Source organism: Polypterus senegalus, chromosome 14 (genome assembly GCF_016835505.1).
Source record: "Polypterus senegalus isolate Bchr_013 chromosome 14, ASM1683550v1, whole genome shotgun sequence".
Classification (NCBI taxonomy): Eukaryota; Metazoa; Chordata; class Cladistia; order Polypteriformes; family Polypteridae; genus Polypterus; species Polypterus senegalus.
The window spans coordinates 51,622,031-51,648,738 of record NC_053167.1 but is presented as its reverse complement, the minus strand read 5'-3'; the positions used below and the strand labels follow the sequence as shown (position 1 = coordinate 51,648,738).

The 26,708-nt window shown below is 39.4% G+C and overlaps 1 protein-coding gene across 2 annotated transcripts; it reads right to left on the bottom strand.

Annotated features, from left to right (window-relative positions):
* Nucleotides 1-304: 304 nt before the first annotated feature.
* ythdf1 (YTH N(6)-methyladenosine RNA binding protein 1) lies at nt 305-25,583 on the bottom strand. 2 transcript variants are annotated; one of them, XM_039734839.1, is made up of 5 exons: nt 25,221-25,583; nt 24,722-24,743; nt 6,139-6,218; nt 2,108-3,646; nt 305-827 (listed from the first exon to the last, which is right to left on the bottom strand). In XM_039734839.1, exons 1-5 carry the CDS (start codon nt 25,245-25,247, stop codon nt 780-782), a joined length of 1,716 nt encoding a protein of 571 aa, XP_039590773.1. In that variant the 5' UTR covers nt 25,248-25,583; the 3' UTR covers nt 305-779. The 2 variants fall into 2 exon arrangements, with proteins under 2 accessions (XP_039590773.1, XP_039590774.1); XM_039734840.1 differs by having other exon boundaries at nt 2,108-3,641.
* Between the last annotated feature and the right edge of the window lie 1,125 nt (nt 25,584-26,708).

Below are 26,708 nucleotides of genomic sequence, written 5' to 3'. Positions count from 1 at the left end.
ATTTAAGGCTTCATCCATCGTGTATGATCCTACATTAAAGCACAGCCTTGACTAATGAGAAAAGAAAACAGACGTCAGAAAAATGTAGTCTAAAGTTAGCAGCAGGTATAAGAGTATGAGAGGGACACTGGTGCAACATGACATAAAAGTTAAAACACAATTTAAAAAAAAAAAAAAAAAAAAGGTTGCAAATGCGTTAATGCAAAAAAAAAAAAAAAAAGTCCATAGCACATTCTAACACTTAAAAAGTTGACAACAAATAATTTTAAAAAGCTTTAAATGCTACATTTTTCAGACTGGATTGAAAACACTTGTACAGGATAGTTTCAGTGTAACAATTTAGGACAATAAATGCTACAACAATATAAAGAAAAAGGTTACAAAGTTGTTTAGATCTGGTCAATAAAATACAAGGTATTCTTTATCTGAAATTGTCATTCAGCATCACAGCAGCAGAAATCACCCCACAGGAAATAACAATGCCCTCCTCCATCATCCCCCCGCCCCCCGAACTCTGATATTGAAAGCTAACAAATTCTGCTCTATTTCATAAGATGACAATTTTATATCAAAAAGAAAACAGATTAGTTTCTATGCATAAAAAGCAGGAATTACAGATATATGAAACAGTTTCTCTATGCAAGAAGGTTAACAATGAAGCTGAATGCCAAAAATCTTCAGTAATGCTAAATGACGGCACTAAAAACCAGGAAGGAAGAACAAAATAAAACAACTTTATCGTAAATTGTTACTTCAGATTAAGGCCTGTAAACCATATATTAATTCATTAATATATCCTTGCATGGTTTGCTTCGATGTTCTTGTTCCTAGAAAACAAAGAAATAGACACAAATTTAGATAGAGAGGTTATTTTAAAACAATTACCACTTCACTTTCCTCAGTTTTAACATGCCATGAATAACAGCATCTAAATGTCTTTACTCACAATTACTTAATATAAACTTTGCTACTTTATAGTGATGGTCACTTTGTAATGTAAATGATTTATCATTTTGTTTGTTAAATTACTTAAGAGATTTTTGATCTAAATATGTCGCTGATAAAAGATAGAACAAATGATGCACTGTAAGGTAAGCCAAGCTACTGCACAAAGAGACCCAATTTAATTTTATTTAAAAAAAAAAAAATGAAGAAGTGGGGAAGAACAGCAACATAAATCAAAATAAATGGACTACATACTGACCAACACAAGGCTTCAAGGTTCAAAAGTAGTAAAATATTTCAAAAACAAAAGGGAAATCTACAAAACTTTACTTCATATGGATATTTGAAACTATTTTCAACATGCTGAATAATTTCCAAATAAATGGCCAACTATTTTGACATGTTCATACTGATTTACTACAACTTAAAAAAAAAAAAATTAACCCTCTGTACTCAAACAACTGCATATAAATTAATTTTTTATCAATCTTATGTTTAGGAATGTAAAGTTATAAATGACAAAACAGATAAAACAATTTATAAAAGCACAATAAAAGCAGACTGTCATGCCGATATAAGAACTTGCATAAACTTAAGACATTTGTTACTTTATCTGCAGAACTTGCTTAGACTGCAAGTTCCTTCCAACATAAACCTTTAATTGTATGCAGGAATTTAGAGCATGACAAAAAATATATTTTTATAAAAACACAAATTTTCTACAACTCAATTATGTTTCAAATAATTTTTGGCAATAAACTGCATAACTAACATCATAAAAAATAATCTACAACAGGACCCAAAACAAAAAGGTGCAAGATACAATATTTAACTCTGTAGAGCACTTGAATATTATATTTCAAGAAGGAATAAACTCGGGTGATGCATCATGAACAGTAAAACTGGGGTTTTGGGCAGAACTTACTTTTTTACAACATTTGAAAACAATTTAAATTGGACTAGAGAGTTAAAGAATCAAGGATGATTCCACTGCTATCCATGACATTTGTTGAAAGTGCTCATCAAGTGCTTTTAAGGATCAGTACCTTCATAATGTGCATAAAATTCAAACCTTCAATTACTGCTTCATGTAAAACAGAAATTAACATAAAAAAGGGAAGGGGGATTTGGGGCGAGGTATTTTACAAAAATTTGTTATTACCTTACGAACTACCTCTTCCTCCTCCTGCCTTTTTTCATAGTGTGAAAAGTCATCAAAGATTGATGTGGTATGCTTGTAGGTTGCAATTATTTTAAGCACTTGTTTTGCTTTCTCCAAGGGCACCTCTTGGGTATCTCGAGAGTTAGTGACTGGTTTGTTATCATTATTCTCTAGGCGAATGTGCCTTAGCTGGCTATTGGGAACGTCCTTGACAAAAAGCCATTTGACATCAAATTTGCCTTTCCACTTGTCCTGTGACCAGACTCCTGCACTTGTGCCATAGTCCACAGAGGAACGCATTTCTGCCACCCCACAGAAATGTCCACTACCATTGACGCTGAACAAAAGGTAAACAGGACCTTTGTTGTTCATGGTACGAAATGCATTATCCAGGCGTTTATTACCATGCTCAGTGCTACACCAGATTGAATACTTAATAGAACGATGAATGTCATCCTCAGAGTAGCTCTTTATGATAAACACTCTAGCATTTTTAATATTCCAGTCAAAATCCTTGGGGTTATAACTATGCGCTGCTCGTAGTTTCTCAAGTACAGGGTGGGAATCTCCTCCAGAAGCAGAATTACCAGATGAACTGCTAGAAGTATTGCTATCAGTACTACCACCAGTGCTTCCATAGCCCATATTCCTGTTCCGAGGAGCAACCCAGCGATTCTGGGATTGTGAACTCTGGCTTTGACTCTGGTCCTGTTGCAGGGAAATCAGCTGTGGAGGCTGCGTATAAACTGTTTGCATTTGTTGTTGTAATTGCTGAACAGTTGAGTGAGGTGAAAGAATAGGATGCTGTGGCATAGGCCCTTTACTTACAGGCACTTTGTTATCCCAAGTACCTATGTCCATGTTGTGTTTTATTGGTGGTGGTGGCAAAGCTCCACCTGGAAGTGATGCCCCAGCTTTGGTCTTTATTTTTGGTTGTGGCTTGGCTGGTTTACTGGCAATGGCAGCCCAAGATGTAGGCTTTGCTGTAGATATGCCAAGTGTAGTACTACCATTTCCTGTTACTACACTGTTTATGCCTGGATTACTAATAACAGAGCCTACTGCTTTCACAGCAGAACCTGTCACATCAGCACCAATCTTAAGTCCTACCATACCTTGCTCAATGCTGTTCATACCCGGCGCTTTATTTAAGGAATCATTATGAAAGCCTGTTTGTCCATCAACTAATGTACCACCCAAGGAACTTGGCGGATAAGTGTAATTACTGCCATAAGCAGAGCTTTGAGTTTGTTGTCCCTGAGAGCCGCTGGTTCCCCATGCGGAAAAAGCTGGATTTTCTGGGAAAAAATTAAACCTGTGCTGATATATATTGCTTCCAAGTCCACCAGGCTGGCCAAAAACTGCATCGTGCATAAAATGGTGGTCTCCATTGCTCAACTGTCCATATGTTGTCAGGTATGGTATTGGAGGATCACCACCTGTAGACCAGGGTGCTTCACTAAGTGAATAAGGGAATCCAATAGAAGGGGCATAATAGCTTGACAAATAAGGATCAGTCATGGAAGGATAACTACTGCTCTGTTAAGAAAAATAAAAACATAATGAGTAACATTTTTTTAGCAAATATGCACAGTTTAAATTGCTAGAGGTTATAGGACATAGTTCTTCTGTCATGAAAGAATTAAACCTTACAATTTCAGAAAACATTTTCCCCTTTACTTTATTTAGCACATTTAGGTGATAAAGGATTGTTTGCCTGTTTCCATATCATCATGGCAAAGACCGCAAAAATACATAAATAAAATAAATGAAGCATGCGATTTGTGTTTCACTTGTATAATCTTTGAGATGAAGTCTTAATTCATTTCATAGTTCATTTAAACATTTAAAACAGACATGAAGAATATGCAAAATAATCCGTGTGTACTGGAAACAATGATAAGAAAGCTTCATTGAACTGTATTACTGCATATTCAATAATTTAAAAAAAAATCTTAAAAAAAAAATTAAACATAGAGCTAGAACATTCATATGAAAAGGTCTATATGCCAAATACTTCACATATGATGTACTGCCTTCATGGATCTAGCTTAACGGACATTACACAGTAGCTTATTGCTCTTATTTTTCCCCGTTTCCAAAGGCAGGCTCACGATCCTTTAGCAAAAGCCTCAACTTACTGCAAAAAGTCACTCTTACAGAAAGATCAAAAAGGATGTGGCCAATTGATAGGAAAAGTTGATATAAGATGAAATATTGTAGATTTTTTTTTACAAATATTGTGTTCACTTCAGTTTTCTTAACCCTGTCCTTGTCTTGATAAGACTTCACAAGAAACAAAAAAAAAAAAACAAAACAAAACACTCACCTACAAATAACTTCTCTAAATTTCTAAAAATATTCTCTTTCAATACTGAAGTGACAATAGTCTGTGAATGAAAATACTTGCTTGAACAACAATTTCTCTCAGCCGATCCTTATATATTGATCATACTTTATCTTATGCACACAGCAAATAAACTTGCCATTTCCTTTCAGAACAGCAAGAATTCAATATGGACAAATCCAGTGATGTATGTAAAGTGCAACATGGTACTGTCAGCCCTTGCTTCCAATTTACGGGTAGTATATTGCTACTCCAAATAGCTGGATACCTTTTAGCTCAAATAAAAGTGGAAGGGTAGATGCATTTATTAAAGGGTTACTTCAGATACATTTATTAAAATCCTCAACACCATTGTGGAGGTTGATGGTGCGGACGATTCACTTGTGGCCAGCTAGTGCTCTTCTAATTACCTATGTTCCATTTTATTTTTCATTAATAGATGCCTATCATTTCAGTCTATATCCTTTACGTTTAATCCCTTGTTAAAGTGTGTGTATGCACATTTATATATAGATATATACATAGATATATATACGGGGGAGGGGAATTATACTGTGAACAAGATACTAGCTGGAGCATATTTTTTCTTCATAGGCTCATGACACAGCATCATGAAGGGCAAGATACAGTGACATGCAATCGAAGGGGGTGGGGGATCTCCCTATATGAAACTGCAAGTGACAGCATGGCAATGGAATTAGATCGAAAAGCAAAATCTGCATGGAGTGTGACATTCAATTAATGGGCTCCTGATAAAAGCAGATTCATTCAGCTGTTGCATGCTGCTCACCTCAGCATATAAATTTGCAAATGACATATTTTACTAATAAAAGAGCAGACAACATGGAAACATACAATTTATTTAAAATAACACACCCTTGAGTATGTAAAAATACCATTATTGCAACATATACAAACAACTTTGAAATATGGTTATGTCCCACCAGCCACAACTTAACAGCAACCCAAAATGCCAGAAATTTTAACTGCCCAAGTACACACCACTCACATGGAACAGAGTCTATTTAACTGTTATGCCTTCTGAAGCATACTTTAAATATTAGACTTTGAGAGTATGAAAAATTGAGCGACTGTTTCCTAATCTAGTACTTCTCCGTGAACATTTCAGCCTTGGCAATTACTATAGGGTGGTCCAGATCTAATTATGCAATTTTCATTACGCTATAACTTAAGTTTATTACATAGAAAATCACCCAAAAAATCTGGGACCATCGAGAAGTGTGCAAACTGACGACAAGAAGAATGGTCTTTGCGCCGAACTGGAATCATCCCCACATAAATCAAAGTCATCCAGACGATCTGGACATGCATAATTAGAGCTGGACCACCCTGTATTACATGGAAGATGAACGAGATGCAAACTTTATGGTAAACTGGAAAAAACAAAAAGAAATACTTTTAGTTTTAAAGATGACTAATGGTGCAAATGGCAACTTCTATAGTACAGTTAAAAAAATATATCTTGCTGAAATTCTTAAGAAGTTAACTTCAGACAGTAATATTTCACATATCTAACACTGCAATAGCCAGGTTCTATGGAGAAATTACTTTCAGTTTATATTCTACCTGAGCTTTCACTAATGTAACCAGGAGAAACGAATTTGCATTCTTTTAAAAAAAAAAAAAAAAAAATCTATTAAAAAAAATAAATTAAAAAACTCACCTGATTAGATTGACCAGTAAGATATGGCTCAAAATCGTTGTCATGAATAGTGTCCTTTTGATGTAATGAACCATTCTGCACTAAAATAACAAATACAAATCCATCAATGACACAGTTACACGAAAATTTTAAATACTTAAGACTGAACAGATGTATAATGAAATATGAGGGATTATGTAAACATTGTGAGAGAAGATGATTTGAAGAAAAGGAAAAATCAATTTTAACCAAAACGTTTAAACCTCAAAAGGTTAAAGGGTACAATTAAAAACTAAAGCACACGCACACTATACACAATGCCCAGAGGAAGGGATTCCATGTTTCATACAGTAATTTGACAGAAAACTCACTTATTGCAACGTACATTCCTTTATGCACTAGATACAATTAAAAGACGAAGTTAAATTTAAGAGAAGCAAATCTATAAAGTTGCACATCTTTAAAATGTACAAGGGATGGTAGGGTTTGGGGTACAAAATTAGGGCCGTTTTTATCTTGAGCTATTCAAGAATTTGGCTTGCTAATTTCACATAGTAAAACCATGTAAGTATATTTCCAAGGTGTTGGAACAATACTGGAATAAACAGAATGAATGACAGGAGCGGGCAACATGAAATCAAAAATCTAGAGAGAGAGATTTAGAACTATGACAAGATGCCAAGTTATTTGTAGTCATTCTTTATTGCTTCAATGTAAATACAAAGATAAACTACAGGAAAATCTCTTGTTTACCCTGATCTTGTATGTGCTGCTTGGTACTGAACGGTTGTTTCTTTTGTAAAAAGCCATGTAACACTGATGACAATAAACAGGGATTTATTACAATAAAGCTCACACCAAAGACCAAAAGAAAAAACTTAATGGTAAAATACTAGGTAATATTAAAATGGATAAAAGAAAGAAAATACTGATGCCATCTAGTGAAAAAAAACTGAACACCAAAGACAATTTTAAAGGAATACATTATGGTTGCAACGATTCCTCAAAAAACCCAAGTGATTCGTTTACTAATAATATTAAAGCTATTTTTAATCCAAATATCTACAACTGAGTGAGCTCACTGTGGATTGCATGGATGATTATTACAGTAGCACACTGCACTTAAGCCTGGTAGTTTAATAGCCTAGTATATACTATACGTATATGAAAAAAATGGCTTCAGATTTAGAGACATCTTTCCATGGACATTTTTCTACTATGCGTTGTGGTGGATGTGTATCCAAAATGGTAAATTTCAGGGGGAAACTGGTTACGTGGGTACCAGAATGATGAATGAAGGGCTGAATATGACGCAACAGCTCATCAAAATACAACAAAGACATGCAAAAACATGTGGCAATTATGCTAATCATATATGTCCCCCACTCATTAAAATATTACACTTGCCCATCCTTCCCCGCTTTTGGTTAATAGGTCTGCCACTGCACCTTTTCCTTTTCATCTTTTAAAGTCAATAGCAGCAGATACAGCTGTACTTACACCAGCAGAGTCTCCCATCTACTGTTGTGGCATTGTGAGCTATGCCCCATTGACAAAGCATTGTCACTGACTGACTAGGAGACTATCAAATGGGCCTCAACAAGTACTTTAATATTATTTTATTTGTTTTTGAGATTCAGACAATGTTTTCTTTAAAACCAAGCACATAATATGGCACTTAAAATGCACTAAATGGGTTTAGATTTGTCAGAAGTATTATATGCAATTTAAGCAAATAAGTAGATTTTTCTAAAAAGAAACCAATGAGTGGTTAATTAACAGACCAATCTTATGTTCTCCTTTGTAAATTTACTGTTGCTGTTTAATAAACGCAAAGATATTTCTTATACAATTACTCAGTCTTTAGGGATAAGTAAAATACTCAATCTATACTAATAAAAGGCAAAGCCCTTACTGACTGACTGGCTCACTCATCACTAATTCTCAAACTTCCCGTGTAGGTAGAAGGCCGAAATTTGGCAGGCTCATTCCTTACAGGTTACTTACAAAAGTTAAGCAGGTTTCATTTCGAAATTCTACGCACAATGGTCATAACTGAATCCTACCCACGTACATATATACGTCCATAGCCTGCAGCTCGGTCGCCGTGTGAGGCGGAGTTGCATCCCCATCCCCACACCTCCCACATAATTGACTGCCTGCCCATATAAGGCCGTCCGTCGCTCCGGTCTCTTCATTCCTTTCCTTGCTTCGCCACGGTATTCATGTCTCCCTGCTGATAACTGCAGCCTTTTATTTAATCCACGACTTCTCCGCTGTTTTATTGTTCGTTTATTACGATGCAAAGTTATCGATGAAGGCGGTTGTATGTCTACAACGCTTGACAGATGCCGAATGTTACTTCAACACAAGTCCTGCAAATACTAACGTAATTGAAACAAACCATGAAACTCAAACCGATTATGACAGCAGCAATCCAAGCTGTGAGAAAACAGTAAAAAGGAGGCGTGTCATACGTCGTGGTACATTTTCTGATGCAGCTAGACAAAAACAAACTTTGTGACGCTGCCGCTAAATACTTGCAGGCAAATCCACAAGTTCATAGAGACGCTATCACTAAATACTTGCAGGCAATTCCACAACTTAATACTGGGAATGCCTGTTAAACATCTTAGATTCACGAGTAGCGATTTGGGTAGTGAACACTTCGATGAATGAAACCCGTTATCTTTACAATGGTTGACAAACACGGAATGTAACTTGAACACAACACGTCCTCCAAATACAAACCTGATTGAAAGAAATAATGATAATCAAATCCTTGATGACAGCAACACTTATAACAGTGACAAAACAATTATATTGACACTCATGTTACGTTATTTTTTAAAATGTTTCCTTTTCTTTTTCATAACTTATTTGTAGCAGTGCTACCATTAGTTAGAACTGCATCTCCCAGCAGTCCTTGCAGGGACTGTTGGGGTCAAAGGTGGCCAGAGGGGTTTAAAAGGAGGGCAGGGGTCAAAGAGAAGAAAGTTTTGTTTTGGTCGTTTTGTGCTGGTATTTAATTGTTGAATTGCCTGTCGTTGTCTGCCATATATCACCGTGTCCTGGATTGTATTGTTTGTTGGGGTCTGGATATCATTTGTCTACCTGTGTACTGTTACTGAGGACGTTGTCTGGATTCATTGGCTTTCACGGAAGGAGGAGCGCTCCTGAACCATTCATCTGTCAACCTACTTCAGCAACTACCGGTAGGACTGTGTTTTTCCATTTCCCTCACTTCATTCAAATCACTGGACATAACTTCACCGCTGATTATTTCATACATGGACTTAACTGCGTGTTTGTCGTGTTTACTTGTTAAATGTAATATCGCCGAAGGGATCAGGGGTTGTATTGTTGTTTCAATTAGTTAATTTAATTTCATTATACTTTATCGTTTAAGTTCCCAGCGTGTTTTCTTTGTTGTCTCTGTAGTGTGTGTGTGTGTGTGTGTGTCGTGCCAAGGCTGGGGTTGTCCCTGGTAATCCTCAATTAAAATAAATCAATCACCGTCACTCACGACGGTGTGAACCTTAGCGGCTTCTAACCGCTACAGATTTTGGCGAGGCGGGTAGGAGCCAGGGTTATTTACGACACCTTCTAGTGCGACTTCACTACACTCTTTCAGAAGCATGTCTGTTGTAAGCGCAGTACAGGGCGAGGAGCCTAAATTAAGTGAGCCGCTGGTTGATGTGCGTCCGCTGCCTAGGCCGCGTCACATTACGGTCAGAGCCCCTCTCGAGGAGGAGTTGAGCCTGCTGGATGCCCGGTGTGTCTCCAGTCCGGAGCAGCCAGAGATCGGAGAGGGACAGCTTCTGCAAGACCTGACGCTGCGCCTAGAACAGCTAGAGACGCGGGTTGATGACATCCCCCTCAGTTTTCTGAATCGAGATGAAACTGTCCATGATCTTATCGATGCCACGGCCGCCCAAGTTTCCGGAGAGGCGGTTGTGAGGGTGCAGCGTCTGGAGCAGTCTTTCGCGAAGTGTGTGCAGCGCCTGGAAGCCAATATGAGAGAGATCAGGAGGCAGGTGCAAGAGAGCTGGCGTGCCGTCACGCAGCCACTGGGGCAGTCGACTCCTGTAGCGGGAGTGAGGAACGAATGGGGACAGTCGGCCTTGTCCGTTGCGGTGCCGCGGATGGAGTTTCCAAACCTGGCCCCTCACTGTGCACCCACGGGCATTGTCGACTTTGTAGAGGAGGTTGACATGTTCGTGGAGCTGCATCCTCCGAGTGGAGCCGAGCTGCGGGGATTCCTGAACACGGCACTCAGCGGGCCGGCACGCTCATGATGGTTTGCTGAGCGGCACAAGTACAACTCCAGGGCGGAGTTTCGCGCTGCTTTCCTGAACACGTTCCTCTCTGACGAGTACCAGTTGCTGTTGGAAGAAAAGCTCCGGACCTTTGTGCAAACACCATCGCAGAGCCTCCGGGACTTTGTCTTTGAGTTCCGTGCATTGTGTCTGAAGTGGCTACTCTGAGGGGGGTCGTGAAATCGGTCGATGAGTTGGTGAAGGTGGGGTCCCGAGTGGAAAAGGATTGGGCGGCTATCGGGCTTAGTGGGTCTCGAAAGGGTCCCACGTCTCGAGATGTCCCCTGTCCGAAACCACGAGGGAAAGCCCCAGTGGATCCTCGGGCCAAACTCACCTTGGTGCAAGCCACCTTGCCCCTCTTAGTGGTGCCCATACAAGTGCGAGGTGTCACTGGAGAGGCGGTCGTAGATACAGGGAGCACTTATACCCTTGTGGGAAAAGCTTAAAGTGCCTCATGAGCAGTTAAGGGAAAGTGCAAAAGTAAAATTCTTTCTTGCGGATGGAAGGGCTCACGGGGCAAAGGGCAGGGTTCCCATGAGGTTCTGCTTACATGAGACACACTGGGAGACAGAAGTTTACATCCTGGAAGATGACCACCTGTCAATGCCCTTGTTACTGGGAATGGACTCTCTGGTGTCGGTAGGTCTTACCATCCATCTGTCGTGGCTGGAGTATGAGTTGCCGGGGGGTGGAGTCCATCGGTTTGGGACGAATGCTCAAGGTAATCTGGTTTGGCCTAACTTGTGTTATTACCTCGCGCAGTTGGTGGACGAGCCCAGTCCAGTAGAGAAGGCTATTCTTGAACAGCCGGAGCTCGTTCAGCCGCTGCTTAGGAGGTGGCACTCTGTGTGGATGGACAAATTGGGTCGGACTGAGGTGGTGTGTCACCACATTCACACAGTCGACCCTGTCCCTGTTCGGCACAGAGTTTACAGAGTGTCGCCTCTGAAAAGAGGAATAATCAAGGAGTGGGTCGACCAGATGTTGGCGGATGGGGTCATTGAGCCTTCCACCTCGCCTTGGGCTAGCCCTGCAGTGCTCGTTCAGAAGGCCGACGGGACCTACCGATTCTGAGTGGACTATCGGGAGCTGAACAAGAAGACCTTAGATGATGCTTACCCCATGCCCCTCATTCATGACATCTTGGAGGCATGGGGCAGCGGTTTTCAGCTCCCTTGATCTGAAGCCCGGGTATTGGCAGGTGAGGATGAGGAAGAGTAGTATGGAGAAGACCGCCGTCATCACCCCAGAGGGGTTGTTCCAGTTTCGGGCGATACCCTTTGGACTTAAAAACACTGGGGCGTCATTCCAACGGCTAATGGAGCAAGTCCTCCGGGGACTCATTGGAAAGACCTGTTTTGTGTACATTGATGACATCATCGTATACTCCCCATCTGTCTCACAATATCTGAAGGACCTAGACCACATCTTCCAGCGACTGCAGAAGGCTCACCTGTCACTCAACACCAAGAAGTGTAGATTTCTACAGGACCATCTGAACTTCCACGGCCATGTGGTGTCGGCAGACGGGGTCCGGGTAGACCCAAAGAAAATTAAGTCCATCTTGGACTACCCAGCCCCAGGAGGTAAAAGTCTCCAGCGCTTCCTGGGGATGGCTGGGTGGTTCCACAAATTGGTGCATGGGTTTGCCGACATCGCCGCCCCTTTGTTCCAGCTGCTGAGGAAGGGATCCCCCTGGGAGTGGTCACCAACATGCCAGGACTCCTTTGAAAGACTCAAACAGGCATTGATATCACTTCCAGTCCTGGCACAGCCTGATCCCAAATTAACCTTTCAGGTCCACACAGACGCAAGTGACCTCAGGCTCGGCGCCGTTCTTGCTCAAACAAATCAAGGAGAGGAGAGGAGAAGAGAGAGTGGTGGCCTATGCTTCACGGTCACTGAAGGGCGCCGAGTATAATTATTCCACCATCGAGAAGGAATGCCTCGCTGTTGTGTGGGCTGTGGAAAAGTGACGTCACTTCAAGGAAGGGACATCCTTTGAAGTCTACACCGACCATAGGGCTCTGACCTGGGCATTCAATTGCCCGAAGACCACGTCTAGGCTAACAAGGTGGGTTTTGCGCCTCCAACAGTTCACGTTCAGGGTGTGCTATTGGAAGGGTTGTGCTAATGTGGTGCCCGATGCCTTATCCCGGGTGCACGAGCCCGCACCGATGGTATGTACGGTATCGGTCTCTAACCCGTGACCTGATCTTCCCCTGAACATGCAGGAAATCGTTCAATCTCAAGCAGCCAGTCCTGTATGTCAGGGGTTGAGAGAGGGCGCAGGGGGGAGGCCTGACCGCATACATTATAGGGAACTAAAAGGGGCACTCTATCGCTGTGTTCCAACAAAAGATCGGGGTTACCATTATCAGTTGGTAGTGCCCGAGACATACGTGCCCAAGTTCCTACAGTATTACCATGACAGCCCGATTGGTGGTCACCTTGGACGTACTAAGACACTGTTTAAAATCTTGGAGGTGGCATGGTGGCCGACGATACGCAAACACGTCTGGTCCCATGTCCAGACTTGTACCACCTGTCAGCAATACAAAACCCCACCTGGTCTCCCCTCAGGACAGCTCCAGCCAGTAACCATCACTACCCCAGGGGAGAGCCTAGGCGTGGACCTAATGAGACCATTACCCACTAGTAAGGACCGGAAGACCTACCTGATGGTGGTTGTGGACTATTTTACCCAATGGGTGGAGCTATTCCCTATGGCTGATGCCACAGCCAAGAAGATATGTTCCACCCTGAAGGATGAGATCTTTACCCGATGGGGGGTGCCGAAGAACATCATCTCAGACCGGGACCCGCAGTTTACCAGCTCAGAGGCTGAAGAATTTTGGAAGCAATGGGGGGTGGTTCACCTGAAGACAACAGCGTACCATCCCCAATCTAATTGCACTGAGCGGGTGAACCGGACCCTGAAGACAATGATTGCATCCTTTGTCGGAGACCATCATCAGGATTGAACAAAGTGGCTGCCTGAGCTGCGGTTCGCATTGAACACGGCGGTGCACGAGGTTACGGGTGAGACCCCTGCATTGTTAGCTTTAGGCAGACAGCTAAACGGTCCACTAGAGAGGATAATCAATCATAAACCACCCAATCCAGACACCTCAATACATGATCATTTGCAAGCACTACAACTTATCACACAACGGGTAAAGGAAAGGATGGTGAGGTCCCAGTCCAGACAATCTAAATCGTACAACCGGAGACATAAGCCTGTGCAATTCTCAGTTGGGGAGAAAGTCTGGATCAGGACTCATCCCCTCTCCAAAGCCTCCGATAAATTCACAGCTAAACTGGCTCCGAAGTGGTTCGCCCGGCAACTATAGTCCAAAAGAAAAGACCAGTGACCTATGCGGTAGAGTGGGGATTGCCGGGGACGAAGAAAGTAGACACTGTTAACATCGCTAACCTCAAGCCTTGGTTCAGCCGTGCACCACGGCCTGGGGAGGGAGATTGTAGCAGTGCTACCATTAGTTAGAACTGCATCTCCCAGCAGTCCTTGCAGGGGCTGTTGGGGTCAAAGGTGGCCAGAGGGGTTTAAAAGGAGGGCATGGGTCAAAGAAGAAAGTTTTGTTTTGGTTGTTTTGTGCTGGTATTTAACTGTTGAATTGCCTGTCGTTGTCTGCCATATATCATCGTGTCCTGGATTGTATTGTTTGTTGGGGTCTGGATATCATTTGTCTACCTGTGTACTGTTACTGAGGATGTTGTCTGGATTCATTGGCTTTCACGGAAGGAGGAGCGCTCCTGAACCATTCATCTGTCAACCTACTTCAGCAACAGTAGGACTGTGTTTTTCCATTTCCCTCGCTTCATTCAAATCACTGGACATAACTTCACCGCTGATTATTTCATACATTGACTTTACTGCGTGTTTGTCGTGTTTACTTGTTAAATGTAATATCGCCGAAGGGATCAGGGGTTGTATTGTTGTTTCAATTAGTTAATTTAATTTCATTATACTTTTTTACCGTTTAAGTTTCCAGCGTGTTTTCTTTGTTGTCTCTGTAGAGTGTGTGTGTGTGTGTCATGCCAAGGCTGGGGTCTTCACTGGTAATCCTCGATTAAAATAAATAAATCACCGTCACTCACGACGGTGTGAATCTTAGCGGCTTCTGACCGCTACAATTTAAACACACTAGTTCTCCGCTGCAAAGCGCGGGTATTTTGCTAGTTACTTAATATATAGCTACAACCCTAGAATACATATTAAAATATTTTTGGGTATTGCTACTTACCCAATTTAGTTTACAATTTTTCTTGGCCATCACTATAATTAATTTTTTATGCAGCATGGAGATAAAAAAAATCTAAGATACAATAAAAGCTAATAGTGACCAATGATGTATAACAGCAAACAAAGTGAAAAACATCCATAGGAAAATACGGGTTTGGGGGCACACGATAAAAAAACCACACATCACGCTTTGCTTCTGTTGCATATTTCACATGTGAATAATTTAGTTGCTTACTCAAATCATATAAAATGCATGCTTTTTTGTTAAAGTATTCTTAAATATATAAAAGTATTATTCTGGAATTATCATCCAATCAAGAAGCTTAAAGCCTCAGACAATAAGCACGCATTTTTCAGTAATTGGATAAAAAGAAAAAAAAAAAAAAGTGGATTATGCAACAACATGGACATTTTTCCACATCATTTGCTGCTGTAAAACATTGCTCACCATTGGCTTCTATTATCCATCCATCCATTATCCAACCCACTATATCCCAAGTACAGCATCACGGGGGTCTGCTGGAGCCAATCCCAGCCAACACAGGACGCAAGGCAGGAAACAAACCCCAGGCAGGGTGCCAGCCCACCACAGGGCACACGCACACACTAGGGACAATTTAGAAATGCCAATGCACCAAACCTGCATGTCTTTGGACTGTGGGAGGAAACTGGAGCACCCAGAGGAAACTCATGCAGACACGAGGAGAACATGCAAACTCCACGCAGGGAGGACCCGGGAAGCAAACCCGGGTCTCCTAACTGCGAGGCAGCAGTGCTACCCACTGCGCCACCCGCTTCTATTATATCAAACTGTTTTTCTTTCCAATTTGCATGAAAACAGGATTTAATTTTTTTCCCCTCAGCCATCACTACAAACTACATAAAGCAATAAATTAAAAACTTTTAGGGAGTGTTCCTTTACATCAAATCCCAAATTAATTGTGCCACTGTTTTGTGATCAACTTTTAAAAATTGTCCAAATATAAACAAAAATACAGTGACAACCAATACTCAAATATTTTAAGATTCACCTCCAGCTCAAAAAGCAGAAAAGAGATCACTTCCAGGAATGGAGATACAGTGAGCTAATTATGACCAGAATTAGACACACTGTGCATTGTAACTTTGTAAGAAAGGGACCAGAAACACTGACCATGTATGCCATTGACAGTTGAAGAAAAATGAAATTGAAAAAGTAAGATTTCCAGGGATTAGGAGTGAATATTAAAGAAATGTCCAACAAGAAAGAAAGGTTTAAAAAAAAAAAAAAAAAAAAACAGCTTCAGCTAACATAAAAGATAAAGACAAATGCAGAATAAAAGAAAAAAAGAAAGAATTAACAGAGGGAAAGATGGATGACACAAACTCAAAGCCCAACCAACCCCTTCCTTTGTGCCAAAAACTTAAGGCTAGAGACATAGGAACACTTCCAAACCACATGCATAAGTACCTGAAGAACTGGAAGAATCAGGGGTCTAGAGAAAGTCCCACCATAAAATACTTGGAGTAGTGAAGTATAACGGATTAAAAAAATTTCTGGTAAAATAAGATTTTAAAAAGCAGAACATTTGCTTTGGAAAAGAACTTTTTATGAAGGGAAGGAAGAGAATAGGAGATCATGGTTCTAAATTGTCTGTATTGGTAAGGTCTGAAAGCAACTTTGTGTAATGTACATATCACAAATATTTCAACAATGGAATAATTCCAGTTCATTTTAGAGAAAGCTTCCTGAAAAATCTAATGAATAAAAACAAAATAAAAATAAAAGTTTATCCTGTTGAACCCTGGCATGCTCTTTTAAAGAAATAAAACTCTTCTACTCAAACTCCATTGAATAATTTCACAACTAAAACTGCCAACTTGTTTCTTTGACCCAGTCCCATCTGGCTTATTCTTGAATTTTGCCTTCAGAGTGGTCATTGCGCTCTGCAATTGCACTTGGTGAGAAGTACTGTATTTTGTAAAATTAAATTGTATTTCTGTGGTAGCTATGATAGATTGGCCATATAGTTCTGCAAAGAGGATTACTTTTATTCTGTTTTGTGTGTTGTATTTACCCATTGCATGCCCAGCCTACCTGGAAGGAGAAAAATGCCCTTCAAGATTTCTTCCTTCAAAATAAGGTTTTTTTTTTTGTTTTTCTTCTTAGCATATCTTTCTAGTTTTAGTATTTTTCCAAATGGTTACCTGTGTCCTTCAGAATTGATTTTAAAATACTTCCAGTGGTATACTGGAAGCCTTAAATATCTTCTCATTCCGATACAGGAATTTGAGTGCTTGTACCCCTACATTTCAAATCATAACCTTGGGTCTAATATTGGTTTGCCCGATATCCCAAAAGCTGAGCACAAAAGTAGTGGTGAAGTGGCCTTTTGCTGTTATGCACCAAAAATTTGGAATAATTTACCAATTGAGATAAACGAGGCTAATACTGTATTTAAAAACTCCTAAACAGCCAGTCAGTCATTTTCCAACCCGCTATATCCGAACACAGGGTCACGCCAAAAACAAAAGCCAGGAACAATTCCCGGGCAGGGTGCCAGCCCACTGCAGGACACACACACACCCACCCCAAGCACATACGAGGGACAATTTAGGATCGGAATGCACCTAACCTGCATATCTTTGGACTATGGGAAGAAACCCAGGAAGACACAGGGATACATGCAAACTCCATGCAGGGACAACCCGGGAAGCAAACCCAGGTCTCCTTACTGTAAGACAGCAGCTCTACCACTGCACCGCCCAATCCTAATAGCTCTCTCTTTAATTGGTCTTTTTGCAGCTACATTTTAGTTTAGTTTATTTGAAATAGACTATACATAGTTAGAACTATATTCTTAAGGGATCTGCAATCATTGCTAAATATCTACCTTTCTGAATCACCTGATTGAGGCACTGCACAGCTATTTGTGATGCTCAAATAAAGGTAGGTGTCCCAGCTTTATACAAGTTCCACTACGTTGGAATCTTCCATGGCAAGGCCTGGAAATGAACCAGAGGGGGATAGGCGATCTTTTGGCCATGGAACCCCTACAGATGTTTCTCTCCAGCTTAACTGAAAATTTTTCCCCCCTCCCCTGTTCTCCTGGCAAACTGACATCATCATCATCACACTCATCTATTGTGACAGAGTACAATATTATACATTGGGAGCCTACTTTTGTACTATCATGTCAATGTTACATAAGCTTGTATTGTTTTTTATTACTTTTGTTTTTTATCCTTGTCTATTTTGATTTATTTTTCCTTTCCTTATAACTATTTCTTTTGACATCTTGTAAAGCACTTTGAGCTCCATTCTGTTTATGAAAATGTTAAAGAAGTAAATGTTGTTTTGGCACTGCCGACTGATTTGAAAACAGGTCGGTGGATGTTTTGGTGCATTTATGGAAGAATGTTGCAAAAACCCTATACTCATCTGGGAGCCTGACTCACCATAACATGTGGTGCCAGCCAACATCAACTATGTCGTGCGCCAACAACTTTCACCTTACCTCATTATACAGATATCAGATTTCAAGCACACAGCTTTTTAATCAGATTAAGTCCACTCCTTAGAACAATGGACATTTTTGTTTGACTTTGTGTTTCATTTCAGTCATGTGGTAATGACACAATATAATGCCACATTTTGTACTGCCAGTATTCTGTACCCAGAAATTCGACCCAACGAAATATAATCTGTGAAGTATACCAAAAAAAAATTTACTTAAATTACCTTTTCAAAGCAAGATGAAAAACTACAGTACCAAATTAAATACTGGAAAAATCACATTCATAATTTTAATATATTTGAAATTTACTCAAAATTAAATGGATCATTTCAAAACTCTCCAATCAACTTTGCATATATCTAGATGTTGCCAGGCAACACTGGAGGATTTTTCTGATTTTCTCAGAACTGTAAAAAAAAACTCCAACCTTTGTATTAAACACCTACTATTGCTATTGATAAAATGAACAACTTTTGTCCAAATGTAAGAGAGTAACATTTTTATTTTCGAATGGGTGGATCACAGACTCATTTTTAATTTGAGAAGAGAGTCAACCTAAGGCTATGAGATGTGCATTTGGAGGCGGATTATACATTATCTGCAGGTGAATTTTATATTCTATATAGAAAATAAAGAAAACAGAAATGTGCACCCTTAACTATACATGTTTAATTAAAATTTCCCCCCCGATTGTTCACCATGAGGTTGTATTTATCACAGGAGGAAAAAAGAAAAACCTGACAAAACATGTATCACAGAGACAGACACTCCTCTCTTGGTACTTTCAGAAGAAAGACAATCATTCCCAAGCCACCTCTCATTGAACCCATTTAAACTAGTATAGTTTTCATGATGAGGCCAGGGCCACAACCTGAACAGAACTTGGCTGTCCTGGACAGAAAGCCGAATCTCTTTCTTTAACAGTCTTTGGATTTTCCAACAAGCTTAAGCCATGCTTAGTGGGGGAGGAACCACCAGGGTAAAAGTCTCGGTTGCGACAGTCTACCGGTTTTCCCCTAATCAAATAAGGAAGATGTGCATATTTTGGCAGAGATTGGGCCAACAGTGAAGATTTTTATTTCAATAAATTTGTTGGTACCTCTCTACAAATAAAGAACCTATAACTGTCTGTGAAACAACTTGAAAAACTGAAATGTAATTGGCAGCCATCACTGCATATCCTGTATTTACCAAAAAAAAAAAAAAAAAAAAGACTCTTGACAAATCAAAGGCATGCATGCATACATGGGACAAGTGATTTTTATTAATCACTTTTGAAAAGGCATACAACATTTTTTCAAGGACCTGTAAGGGTACCAACACTTATGTTCATTTTGTACATTCCCAAAAATTCCAGGAATCAGTCACTAACACAGGAGTAGTGTGTAGTTGATTCTACAGTCATGAGCGTGACTTGAGGGATGTTTTTTTTTTTTCCCCCAAGCTGAAAAAAGCATGTCAGGTCATATCAAACATCAAAACAAAGATTACTTTTTTTTTTTTTACCATTAACTGACTCATTAATAAACAGCTTCACAGTGAACAGCCTGGGAATCAACAGCATTTCACTGAACTGCTGAGGTGTCTGCAGAAAAACCGGGGTGGTGGGGAGAGGTGTAAAGAAAGTGCTGCATTCAAAACCACATTTTGCATCATGATAGCGCTCCTGCACCCACTGCTGCACCAAAACAGTTTACCTGTACACACTGTGATGTCAGTGTTTTTGACCAAAAATGATATGGTCATTACTTTGAATTCTACAAAGTCATTCCTTGGGACTTTTTTCCCCACCGAATATTAAAATTCAGACTGATTGGATGATGATTTGTAACTGTAAAAAAAAAATAAAAATAAAAAAAAATTGCAGGAAGCACATGACATGGTAACAAAAGGAGTACAGGAATTGTATTCCATAAATGGAAAAAGCGCTGGGACAGATGTATAGCATCTCAAGGGGTGACATTTAACAATGACTAAAATGGAAGGTTTTATTCTTATTTTTAACAATTACAGGAATTTGGGGTCCTTCTTGGAATAAACACTAACACAGATTTTGAGATTTACATATTAGACATACACAGGGTTTGAAATTCATTTTTGAAATAGAGAATCCCTTACTAAAATTAACACAATCTTGGATTTCAGACTTTGTTGGTTTTTGACCTTCACTACCCCTCATTCCTATCACAGTTTGACTTCCCTCTGATGTATACAGTAGTTTTTAAAATTTTGAGTAAATAAAAAAATTATCAGAAAAATCAGAAAAAAAATGTTTTTTCTGCTACATTAAAGATAATGTAGATATTTCCACTCACATTTAGCCAATCTACAGCATGTAAAATGAGCCAAGATTCACCCCCCCATACCATACTGCCCTTTCCCTGCATTATGCCCAGTGCTGCCAGGATAGGCTCTTGCTCCCTGCTCCTCTGAAACGAACCGAGTTTGTTGACTAGGACAATTATTAGTTTGCCAGGGAACATCACACATTTTTTTCCCCAGATAACCATGAATGGTTAAAAGACCATAAGAGAAAATGAAGGTGAATTGTATTATCTTAGAGAAAGCCTCTCTTTTCTGCCGAAATGTTCTTCTTATCAAAGTTAAATGGCTGCCTTTGCTATCAATTGCCGTCAATTTTCCTTAAAGTTATCCTTGAGCAGGACTGCGGGCACATTTTTTAGTAACATGCATGAGAAATGGGTTTCCATGTTTAGCCTTAATGCAGCAACAATCAACATTTATTTATTTAATTAAATAAAAAATTAAATTAAAAATACAAACGGAGTAATGAAGAATAAACTTTAGCCGTTGGTTAGTATAGTGGAGATAGTGCCAATTCAGTAATTGCATGATGTTTGTATGTCATCACTGCCAAATTCTGTTTTCAAAATAGATTTCTCACTACTATGCGAAGCAACAGGTAACAAAATACAAACACCTCAGATGTAAGCTAGAACATTTTTCAATTATGATCTGCAGAACACAAGGCACTTCAAACGACGATCATTGGGTTGACCAGTACTGTACATCTAAGCCTTCTAAATTGTATACACCAAGTGCAAAGAAGGCCAGAAGCTCATCATGACATCACAGTTCATGAACAGCCCAGAAATTGCTTTCAGTGTGTGCCACATAATATTGGTGCATGCCTCCCGTGTGCAAGTAAACACAAACGTCCCCAATTAAACCTCCCCATCAAAATGCCACTACATACACAAACACAAATAAAAATGGACATGTGATATTACACTGAACTGAAACTTAAGCTGTTAATTACAAAAAAATTTGGATGTGAGCATTCGTAGGCTTTGTGCCCTAGGAACCAAATTACCCAAACTATTTTATAACATTTCAGTAATTATTTACCGCTCTGATGGTGATCTTTCTGATCATAAAATACGTCGTTACGATAGCAATTGACAGAAGAATTCATAATTAATTGCAGAATTACGGTATCTGAGGGTTCCTCTAGTGTGCCTCTTTCTCTTGCACAATTTGGCTCAAATACTAATCAGCACATCATCATCTCATAACAGGCTTAAGTTTGGTATTTTTCTGCCATTTAAGCTCTAGACCATCCTCAAGAAACTGTGACACACAGACACACACCCATCATCGAGATATCAATGTTTTCAGTATTAGGGGACCCAAAAACAAAGTCTGTCAAAAACCGGAGATCGAAATTTTTGACGAATCTAAAGCTTCCACTCCTCTTCCACAGACGACAGGTTATGGTGAAGGGGGTGCAAAGCAAAAAAGAGTGAGATATGGGCTTACCTTAAATCTTCCCAAAAAATAAAAAAGGCATGTTTAGACTAACCGCAGTCTACGGCTTTAACTATTGGCTGCCAATCTTTGTTTATCTGCGGACCTGGTAGTGAATGTGATATTTCTGCACAAATTCAGAAATGGCACGGTTTTAACCATATGAGCAATGTCATCACCTTGGTATTCTTCATCATCACTAGAACTGAAATCTACTGTATAAAGTTGTCACCAAGCATTTCTAAAGAACGGTTACTAATCTAACAAATGGCTTTCTACTCAAAGCAATTCACATTCTGACAGCCTGTATTCCAACCATCTTGCTGCTGCAAACACCATGTCAAGAGCCACTGCTTACTGGAGTCAAGTAAACCAAAGGAAAACAGCATACATGTGACTAGCAGTGGACACACTCTCTCAGGAACAACAGTAGAGAGGTTAAAGGTGACATTAGCAGCTAGTATTGAGGCAGAAATATTTCTCTGAAAAACAAAGAATTTTTTCATACAAGTTAATAATTCTGTGTACGCTGTAGCCCTGGGTAGCTTGTGCAGAAGTCTGGCCACACTAATAGTACTTAATTATCCCAACCAAAACGGGTGTTGGCATCTTTGTCCTGGAGTATTCTTTAATGTGTTTGTATGCACTGTATGTGTAACTGAATTTACTTCTCAGATTAAGGTTTAAAAGGAAGTCACTCCTCCACAAATATTTTAAAGAAATGACAATTACTTATCTAGATGAAGCCACAAATTGCCAGCGGTCGTCAAATAAAAAGGAGTAAAACTGAACATGAATTTACTGAAAATAAATCCAAGTCAATTTCTGGATTTTTTGTTTTGGATTTAATACAACAAAATGTTTCAACCTATTTTTATCCTTCAGTTTAATAAAGGCTAGTCAAGTTTCTTCTAAAGCACAATTTATAGAAAGAAACACGTCTTCAACTCCTACTGCACAGATGAAACCCGCAGATCCAAGCTCCAGTCAAGAGCAAATGCAACTGGCAGCCAACATAATAGGCACATGAGTTTAACAAAATGCATACAACGAAAATGGTATATTAATTCGCAAGTATTAAATTAGGCACAATTATAAAAGAGTAATTAGTGAAAAGCCAAGCAAAATGACACCTTTTATTGGCTAACTAAAAAGATTACAATATGCAAGCTTTCAAGGCAACTCAGGCCTCTTTTTAGTTAGCCAATAAAAAGTGTCATTTTGCCTGACTTTTCACTACATTCATAATGGCTAACACGGTACAACACCCTAGTACAAAAGAGTAATTATAAAGACATTGAATATTTTTGCAACAACCAAAAAGTGTGAGGAACAATTTGTGCATTAAAAACTAAAACTTGCAGGAATTAATCAAGCGCTGATGCATACACAATGTTTATGTTAAACTATTTGTTCTTATGATTGACTGAACACCAATCATAAGACCGGTGAACAGAAACTGTCCCTGAATCTGCTGCTGCAAGCACCAATGGTGCTGTACAACTTCCAGGAGGAAGGAATGAGAAAAACGACCGTTTCAGTTCTAAGGCAGCAAGTGTTGTATTTGTCAAAACGTAATGTATTATTTTATTGTAACAATAAGATAGTTTGCTAAATAATTTGAACAAAACACAGCTGAAATACATTTTAATAACCTTGTCTTACAAAAGTTATTATATTAATAATGTATAAAACGTTTGAATATTGTGTTGCCTTTCTTATTGCTGATATAATGTGGGATTTTGTTCTAAATAAAACTTTCTGTGCAATGGTGTACCAAGAGAAGGCACTATATAAGAAATGCACCACATGCCTGTAATAAACTATCATAAATAGTAGTACTATGGTGTTGTACCCGTGTTAGCCATTTTGAAAGTAGTGAGACATCAGGCCAAAAGCACCTTTTATTGGCTAACTAAAAAGATTACAATATGCAGTCTTTTGAGGCATCAAACGGCGGCTTCTTCAGGTAAGATGTCAAATAGTTGGGATAAAAAGTAGGAATACTTTTGAAAGCTGCGTTCAGGATATAAAGCTTAAATCAGGCTTGTTCTCATGCATTAAATATGTACGAGTAAGTTTATACGTGAACATATACCAAACACTACTGAAAACAAACTACGCGAGTTGGTAACTGGGCAAATAACATTATTAATAAAAAGCATTTCAGCACTAAACAATCATCGTAACATGTGTAACCAGGCCTTTACCATAATTTCATGCAAAAAACCGACACGCACGCACTGAATAAATAAAGTCACTCACTCTAAAATGTGTAAACGTTACATGCTATTTCGACAATATGAATGATCAGATTCACCATATTTGTAAAGACGCATTGTAAATGCTAGAGTACGTGTAAATACTGGGCAGCGACTAGATTTTCCATATTCACAACGATAGATTTCTACACATACATACACAAAATATAAAACATAAATCTTTTCTGTCACGAATCGGAAAGCGATTTTTCAGCCTGCGCCGAGATACAGGAAGTAAAACCCAGTCAGGTGACGACTTTCAAAAAGAGGTAATTAACCACTATTTCAAGCGCCAACAAAAAAAAGGAGTGGGAAAAAAAGAATATATTCAATCAATAACTGTCATTAATAGAATAACTGCCGCTTACACAGCGTTTTCAGATTTTTAAGAACATCGGCACGCCTACTATTTAAATGGCTCACTGCAAGAACAGTAACACATCAAATTCGATGTTACTTCAGTGTTACGGTATTAGACTTTTCAATGTATCTTACCTTTATCTTGTCCCTTTGGCCTCTGCGTTGCGATTTAATCAGGCAACATGGAAAAAAGGGGGAAATAAAAATATATATATATGATTCATATCTACCACCTCTTTCGTCAGAAAAAAACAGTTTAAATTGAATAAGCAGTTCATGCTAGTATTACAGTAAAACCTGAACACCGGAAAGGAGTGGGATATATTCAAACAAGGAACAACTCGCTTTCGGGGTTTCCAGTTAGAAGAGGAAACAATTCCACTGGGAGCAGCAAAGAATTCAGAATAAATACTATTGAACCAACCGAAAAAAGCAGCTACTATGCCAAACAATCATCACTGATAGGGCAATAAACTTATTCAAATCAGTGCAACGCACAGTAGAGTTTTCGATCATCGTTGCCGAGGTAGAGAGCGAAGAGCTTCTCTATCCTGTCCCTCAAGCAGCTCAGCAAGCAGGCCTCTGCGAAGGAGAAGCGCCCGAAATTCAACAAAACCAGAGCTTGCTTGCCTACCTGAGGGTCGACAGTGGTGGCGGACATAATTCATGAAGCAAGCCCCCTGACTGCTAAATGAAGCCTCAGACTTGCTCTCACTATTTTTCTTTTTTCTGTCGTATCCGTTTTATCTTCAGCACATACAAAATGCCAGCAGTGTTTTAGTAGAGTTAGTCTCTTAAGTTTAAGCCTTTACTCTCAGCCGATAGATAAGTCACTAAAGTTGGTTACGTGTACTTATGTGACTTTTTCAATACTCCCGTCTTTTCACTCGCGTTTCCTAATCCCCGCAGAATTAGTTCCCGCTGCTGGGTCCTTTCCCCTACCCAGCGGAGCCTTCCTTCAATTATTGCACAGCCCAAGTCAACTCCCCCCGCCCCCATAGCTACTCCATCCGGGGCCTTGAAAAAAAAAAAACGATGACGTTAGGGTCGACAGGAAGGACACTGGTTGATTCAGTAGCACTGTGCCTTCCATTGAGAAAGGTACATTAATGTGAGTTCAAGGAATCAGTGAATACTCTAACAAAGCATAACCATAGGCTTTCTATAAGTGGGACATTGTCTCTAAGCAAATCGTTGCAAAATTTTAATTGTACACTGTAAAAGGTGGGGTCGTTTACGGTAACAATAGCGAGGATGCCTGAGTGAAACAGATTTAGACATATCTGTATTTTTCTATAGGGATAGAAACTTCCTCTTGGGCAATGGAAGTACTTTCTCAGGTGGGAAAAGGAGCCAGAGCTCATCGAAGATTTAAAAAATATCGGCTAAATATTGTCAGACTTAGCTACGTGGGTAACTTTGGTTCTGGAATAACACGACACGATGGATTAACATGGGAACAGCACATGATGGAAGTAGTACAGAAATGTAAGAGCAGAGTAAATTTAGAAATACTTAATATATAATGTACACGGCATTAATTAGGGTTATAATGGACTGTGGGAGCCCAGCATATAGTTCAGCTTCAGTAGTTATTGTCTATATTGGGTAATGTGATGTATTCGTGATGCAGTACACTATGGAAACCTTTTATTTTTGATAAGAACGGACGAAGAGACAGCGTATTCCCGTTTCTTGTCTTTATTGAACAACAATAACTAACAAAACGTGCAAGGCATATCAACCCACAATCAGGCATCAATATCTGAACTGAAGTGCACACTTACACTGATATATAACAGGTAAGGTTCGATACAGAACAGCTTTGACTATGTTTAGGGGTCTTTCCAACTACCCCAAAAATGGTTTATTAGTAGAAATGGCAGGATTACCATTGGGTTTTAGAAAGAGCATACTAAATATTAACTATCGGCTGTAATTAAAGCAAACTCATCGACATCTAATAGAAGAAATCCTGGAAGATTGTTGAGAATATAAATATGGGGGGAATGAAATGTGATTCATTCAGAAAAATAGTTTTAAGACTGTTGAATGATTATCTATTGTGTCCAACAGAATTTCTTTTTAGCTGTCATGGTATTTGGTCATTTTCTAACCTTCT